The sequence below is a fragment of the Palaemon carinicauda genome, chromosome 44, assembly GCF_036898095.1.
Source record: "Palaemon carinicauda isolate YSFRI2023 chromosome 44, ASM3689809v2, whole genome shotgun sequence".
Lineage (NCBI taxonomy): Eukaryota > Metazoa > Arthropoda > Malacostraca > Decapoda > Palaemonidae > Palaemon > Palaemon carinicauda.
Window position 1 is genome coordinate 24,505,678 of NC_090768.1, and position 7,500 is coordinate 24,513,177.

The window sequence follows — 7,500 nt, forward strand, 5'->3', positions numbered from 1 at the left end:
CACTAATTCTCCCCTTGAATACCATGTCAGTGAGAAATGATATGATCATATCACAATTGAATGGCTAACAACAAATTGCCGCACGTACTATGTGGGACATTTTCCGCTTGTTTTAGTAAGTAGTGTAATTATTTCCCCCCTGGAAGCTTCAAATTTCCCCCCGGGGGAAATTTCCCCCAGGTTGGGAACCACTGGGCTAGACAGTACTACATTGGATCCTTCTCTCTGATTACGGTTCATTTTTCATTTGCCTTCACACATACCGAATAGTTTGGCGTATTCTTTACATATTCTCATCTGTACTCATACACCTGATAACACAGATTACCAAACAATTCATTCTTCATACAAAAGGGTGGCCACTTTCTTCTTGGTAAGGGTAGAAGAGACTTATAGCTATGGTAAGCAGCTCCTCTAGGAGAAGGTCACTCCAAAATCAAACCATTGTTCTCTAATTATGGATAGTGCCATAGCCTCTGTACCATGGTCTTCTGCTGCCTTGGATTAGAGTTCTCTTGCTTGAGGGTACACTCTGGCACACTATTCAATCTTATTTTTCTTCTTCTCGTTTTGTTAAAGGTTTTATAGTTTATACAGGAAATATTTATTTTAATGAAACTGCTCTTGAAATATTTCATTTGTCCTTGATTCCTTTCCTCACTGGGCTATTTTCCCTGATGGAGCCCCTGGGCTTATGGCATCCTGCTTTTCCAACTACGGTTGTAGCTTAGCAGGTAATAATAATAATAATAATAATACCACATTTAACACCCACACATGTTTAGTCCATCAATTAATAATAATGGTAAGCTGAAAGTGGAAAATATCATAGTTAACCTAGAAATTACCTAATCAAATATTAATAATGTTAAAATGTAAAAGCAAGTTTGACCTGGAAATGGCTGCACAGAATGACAAAGGCAAATATTACGCCGCTACTGTTCACCATTTGGGAGGAGTTCTTATGACAGGGACAAACAGACAGACAGACAGACTAACACAAGCATTTTCTGTTTTATAGTATAGACATGAAAATAATCTAAACTTTTATTTCTATAAGTTTAAGGAAAAAACACTTCTCTGCTTTAAGCGGAATGAAATCGTCAAAAATCAATTTAATCGTTTAAAAAAGAATAAAATTTTAGAAACTTACTCAACTCGATTAACAGAGTATATCAAGAAAAGATTCTAGTACCTATGAGGAAGTCCCCATCGCTATTATACATAGCAGAGTCCCCCATGGAAGTATTGCACACGTAGACGTGGATGGCACAGCCATGTCGTGAGAGGGGGTCCCCGGCTCCACACACCGTCCGGAATCCACTCACGAAATCGGTGGGTTCTGTCGGAATGTCAAAGGGATTCCACCGCAGCTGCAAATACGAACATGAGAGATTATGGAGTTATAGGGAAATGTGACTATACAAAACTGAATACAGTCAAGTGGAAATATGTTTTAATAGTGTGACGGGCCGAGAGAAGGTTGCGACTCAAAGACAGGTTGAAAGTAACTGAGTGAGTTTAATATAGAACACTCTCCTTTATATACAAAAGCTCAAAGCAACAAGAATTTTCATGTTCAAAAACAGACACCGTTACCATGAGAAGAACAGACATGTTTATTCAGGCTCTTTTTAGTGCGAGGGAAGAGCGAAGATAAAGGCATAACATATACACAAAACGAACTATGTACGATCGTGTGACACACGGTTTGTACAATAGTATCAATCAACTGCCATTATTATTATCATTGTTAATATTACGAGGCAATCCTAGATGGAAAACTAAAGAGCTGAAATTTAAAATACTCCAATAATGAAATCGATAATTTCGAAAAAAAAGAAGTTAAGAATACAGTTTGTGGGAGCGTTAATAATAGGAATAAGATGATTAAAAATGTGCAATATGAATCAATACTGGTGTGAGATTGTTCAACAAAGCGAGGAACACTACCCAAACTGGCCACAGCTGGAACAAAGTTTTTAAAAAACTGTATGGCACTGAACATTACAAAATAGACGACAAGACTTAAGAATGCTAGCTTATTTCGTATTATAGGATGGAGTTATTTTCCGGAAAGGTCTGGTTGCAATAGATCGTCACAATTACGAAAAATGATAGAGATGGCACACATTCAACGGCCACACTTCAATTCCCTAAAAATCGTTAGCCAAACATATCTGTCATATATTTTTAGTTTTAACCCCCTCTTCTCTTCTGGATCGTCTGCTTGTTAAAATTTACCCTTATTCAGAGAATAATTTATATCCAAATGGCATTTACATAATGATACCTGCATCGAAGCTAAAATAGTTATGATTCGAATCTAGGTATCAGATAAAGATACAGATGTATACATACGACTTATCCATCCGGCTTTCAACTACATTCATTATCCCACCACTCAACCTTCCTATCCACAGGTAATGTTTCAAGTAGACATTAAGTATGCAAAAGAAAAATGTAGTAATTTATTGTACACTCGCCTGCAAACATATTGCTACCAGTTTCAATATGTTTTGGTATCTTGTAAAAATTGATGAAAAATGAGTAACTATCAACTTTTTTTCTTGGCAGAGAATTATCTCGTACCATATCAGTGACAATAATTAGAGTTCAATCAGTACAAAACGAATCTGCTTTGAGTGTGTACTCATTCCACGCACTAGCTTTACTCATTAGGCCTAGGGTTTATATAAATATTAAGGCAGAGAATCTTTCAGATGCTAGGCCTAATCTTATGATGCTGTATTGTAGCATTTGTAAATCATTTGTGATAAAAATTCCCTAACATTACTTGAATCTTGCCTAGTGTTCCATTTGTGCCAACAGTAAAGACTGCCTTGTTCATCCGAGGAAAAAGTTTTCTCGTCACAGATCACTTTTTTTCCAGAATTCGGCGGGCTTGGGGTAGTATTCTGAGGCAAAAGAGAGCCTTTCCTGATGGTGTCTGTCTGTCAAAAATGGTTTCCTTTCTGGTTTGAAGGGGTGAATGGCAGCTCTATGTAATCTTCTTCGGATAGTATCTGTCGAAACATGAAGATTTAGTTCCCTTTTAATTACTTGTGTTAGTTAATGGACGACGACGAGCAAAATCGACAATCAATTCGTCTTCTCCCTGGGTAGTGAGATTCGGTTTACCTTGGCCCTGCATTTGGTTCACAATTCCCAATTCAGCTTTCCAATTCATCCATTGATATACTGTTGTTTTGTGTTGCTTAATTGTCACACTATATTTGTTTTCGGTATGTTGGCCTTGTGCACATTTATGATGGAACTGTGCAATGCTAGAAAATTATGTTCTCTTCTATTATGAGCCATATCAATGTATAAAAACTTGACCTTGTTCCACTTAATCAGCTGACTGGGTTACTAATTATCACCTGTTTTACGTCAATCTGGTGACGTAATAGTTCGAAATAAAAACTATAATAATGATGGATATTTTAATGAAAAAAAGAGTAGACTAACTAAATTATATGTAAAACTACATGGAAATAATTAAAGGTAACGATGATAAATATAAGGGAACATATAATAATTAAATTAAAAAAATAATTTCGTGTCTTACAATTTATGATAGATTCTAATTTGTTCGTCCCTATATGAACAAAAAGTTTCATAGTATTTCATGTTGTTTCTCGTTTTTCTTGAATTGTATAAATATGACAATGATTTTTTATTGTGAAAAAATTAAATCATCGTATATAATTGATTTTAGAAATATTCCCAAGAGAAAAAGTAAAATATGTACGAATATAATAAAGAAAATAGTTGACAACCATTTGAGAGAAAATTTTCGAACAAGGTAGCGATTTCTTTCCAGACGAGTGTGCCAGAGCCCAGTATAATCGAAACAGATGAAACAAATAGAAGGATTTTGATGATAAGACATTTGAGAGACCTCACCTGGTTTGGATTAGGATGCCTCTTTCCGAACTCACTCAGGAAATGAGGATGTTTCATAGGAGCAAAAGGTGTGTGAACAACACATGGTCGAATCCTGTACAACCAAGCTCGTTTGTTACTCTCCCGGGGAGCTGTTGACAGAAAAAAGAATAAAATTACTCACCAGCTGACACAAATAGGTTACCGTAGTCGGTGTATAGTGAGGAAAGGTGACTTATTGGATTTTTTTTAAAAGGTGGAACTTGTGTGTAAACCGTTCTAAAAAAAAAATTCCTAGTTAAAAGTGTAGTTGGTTTGGGTGTTCTAAAACTTAGCAGAGAATGTAAATTTCATGGTTTCAATTACATGAGTCTGGTTAGATTCAATAAACTCCAGGGATCTCAAACATATGGTACTGGTTAAAGCTTTGAACAAATGAGGTTGTGACGGGCCGAGAGAAGGTTGTGACATAAGGACAGTATGAAAGCAACTGAGTGAGTTTATTATCGAACACTCTCCTTTATATACAAAAGCTCAAAGCAACAAGAAATTTCATGTTAAAAAACAGACACTGTTACAGATGAGAAAAACAGACATGTTTATTATGGTTCTTTTTAGTGCGAGGGAAGAGCGAAGATACAAGCATAACATATACACAAAATGAACTATGTACGATCGTGTGACACACGGTTGGTACAGGGTCGAGTCAGAAGTTCAGAACTAAAGCTTTAAATCACTGGCATTTATGACACATCATAACGAAGTGATATCTCTGATACAAAAATGAAGTTATTAACCTGATAAGGAAAAGATGATGGCCATGCCATAGTAGCCAGATAATTTCTTAAACGTTGAACTGAAGTTAAAAAAAATAAAAACTTCGAAGACTTGCTTGAATTATTTTATCGTAGAAGGCAGCAGTTATCATCGATGTGAGAAATTATTTCGAAAATTGCTCTCCCTCGTAGAGAAACCTTAATTAAAAGTATACATTAACAAACAGAAATCGAAGGAGTAAAAAGCGCAATGGTAAAGTTCTTATCTGTCCAGCGTGCATTTTAAAATATAAATGTAACCAAATAGAAAGTGAATGATGTTTTCAGTAAATACAGAAATAGAACATTATAATTAAATTTCCCTGTAAATAATTTAAATAATGGATTTTGAATTACTTGGTATCATAATCCGCTGTTAATGTATAGTAAGGTTCAACGTATGGAACACCCTAAAAAAAAAAAAAAAAAAAAAAAAAAAAAAAAAAAAAATATTCCAAACACTGACATCATCGAATTTTACAAAACTAAATATATGGAAATTATTTTACGAGTCACAACTAAAATTTGCAGGTACAGTTGGCTTCATTAATTCCGGTACACTTCTTGGGAAGCTAAGGAGACGTTAGTGTACCGGAATCAATGAAGCCAACTGTACCAGCTAACTTGATTACATACAGTACCTGTAAATGCAGTTCCGGACAGTTGCTCGGCATATAGTCCATAAGGGCACACCTGTGGGTTATTTTGACCTTCGGGCAGGGCTCCCGGCAGGGCTTCCGTCGCCAATTCAGAGCCGAATCCGCTCAAGTACTGAAAGACAGTAAGGACATGTCAATACAATAGGATCTTGTTTAAGGAAAAGAGCCAGATTTGCAAACAAATTGGAAAAGTTTCATTTAAAAACTGAGCTTTTGAAATATAAATATTTACCTTCATTTGTTATGAGAATGTCTTTAGCTATTAAAGAAAAATACTCAGGTCAGCTTTCGTTCATGGATTTATTATTATTATTATTATTATTATTATTATTATTATTATTATTATAATTTACTATTACTAATATTGTTATTATTATTATTATTATTATTATTATTATTATTATTATTATTACTTGCTAAGCTACAACCCTAGCTGGGAAAGCAGGATACTATAAAACCAAGGGGCTCCAACAGGAAAAATAGCTCAGTGATGAAAGGAAATAAGAAAAAATAAATATTTCAAGAACAGTAACAATATCAAAATAAATATTTCCTATATAAACTATAAAAACTTGAACAAAACAAGAGGAAGAGAAATAGGATAGAATAGTGTGCCCAAGTGTACCCTCAAGCAAGAGAACAACCCCAAGACAATGAAAGACCATGGTATCCGATAACATCATATTTTCATTTGAAGGTTCCTAATTCATACTTCATCTCTCACTCCCCACCCAACTCTCTCTCTCTCTCTCTCTCTCTCTCTCTCTCTCTCTCTCTCTCTCTCTCTCTCTCTCTCTCTCTCTCTCTATATATATATATATATATATATACATATATATATTAATAACTATAATAAAAGTTATTATTATAATCAATACCATTATTATCATTATCACAAGAAAAGGGCTGAGAAAAAGAAACAAGCGAAATCGTTTGGGGGTAACGACATATTGTTTAATCACCTGTGAAAAAAAAAATCAAATAGTAATGATAAATAAAAACATAGAATGATGTAATAACGAAGAATAGTCTTATTTCTTTCATATACATAACTAAGGATTAGAAGAAACGTTATCTGCATCTTGGACATATCAACGGCAAATTTACGTCCAAAATTTGAGCTATTGCCCGTGACGTGTACTAAAAATCAAACTTTCATCACGTTGTTGTAACTTTTCCTGTGTTTGCAGTGTTGCCACGACATTCCTCTTGGTTACGAATCTGACAGTTGGTCAGGTCTATATATATGATAGAGAGAATATTCATTTATTATTATTCTTTTGAGAAACAAGAGGCTTCGTTCTTCAGATTGGTATTAAAAGGCAGTGTGACTCCTTGATGGTTTGACAAGCGTATGTCGACGTATCTAAAACGTTGGTACATATTGAAGTAACGTTTTTTTTTTATCTAAACATATACATAGCGTATTCATTAAATTAAACCTATACTCAACTTACTAGCAGTGTATTTAGAGCATTTTGTTAACTTATAGATAACTTAAACCAAAGAATGCTTAGTCATGTATATTAGGTGTAGATATACAGACAGTATATCAAAGTACATAACAAAAGAATTTCTAGACTATGTATTTTGATTTTGATTTATGTTGATTTATTTATATTTGTAAACATGAATTCATATCTATATTTTTTTTTATTTTTGTAAATAGAATAATTACACAAAAATGTAAATGAATAAAATGTAATTTTATTTTTATAATAAAAGAAAAAAAAAGTATGATGTCACCTTTTACAGCTTATGCCAAACGTTAGTCTACCTTATGCATAACACACTGAAGAGTATTATTGACGATCAAGTGTCAAACTACGTAAAGGCTGCAGCTCGACGATTCAAGTTATAACCGCACTAAACATTGCAGTATCAACATTTTTGTCATGCTTCATGACAGAGTTTACCATACATGCCAAACTGCCTTCGCTTTCCTATCCATGGCCTCGCCCAGTTCTTTCTTCTCCCGGCCCCACTGACTCATAACTGTATTGTCAATCTGATGTCACGTTAATACTGAAGGACAGATTATAGTATAGGTAATCTCTTGCTCACCACAGAATGTTGAGGAGTACTGAAGGGTTCCTCCTGTGAATCCCATTTCCCTATACAAATGAAGTGTATCTTAA

At 34.4% G+C, this 7,500-nt stretch overlaps 1 protein-coding gene across 1 annotated transcript in view; it reads right to left on the reverse strand.

Annotated features, from left to right (window-relative positions):
• Positions 1–7,500, reverse strand: part of hgo (homogentisate 1,2-dioxygenase) — a 52,128-nt gene that overhangs the window by 17,669 nt on the left and 26,959 nt on the right. Inside the window, exons 2-4 of the mRNA XM_068366832.1 lie at positions 5,345–5,474; positions 3,910–4,040; positions 1,196–1,373 (exon numbers count right to left, since the gene is read on the reverse strand). Of these exons, the coding sequence (XP_068222933.1) occupies positions 1,196–1,373; positions 3,910–4,040; positions 5,345–5,474 (439 nt within the window). The remainder of the gene's footprint in view (positions 1–1,195; positions 1,374–3,909; positions 4,041–5,344; positions 5,475–7,500) is intronic.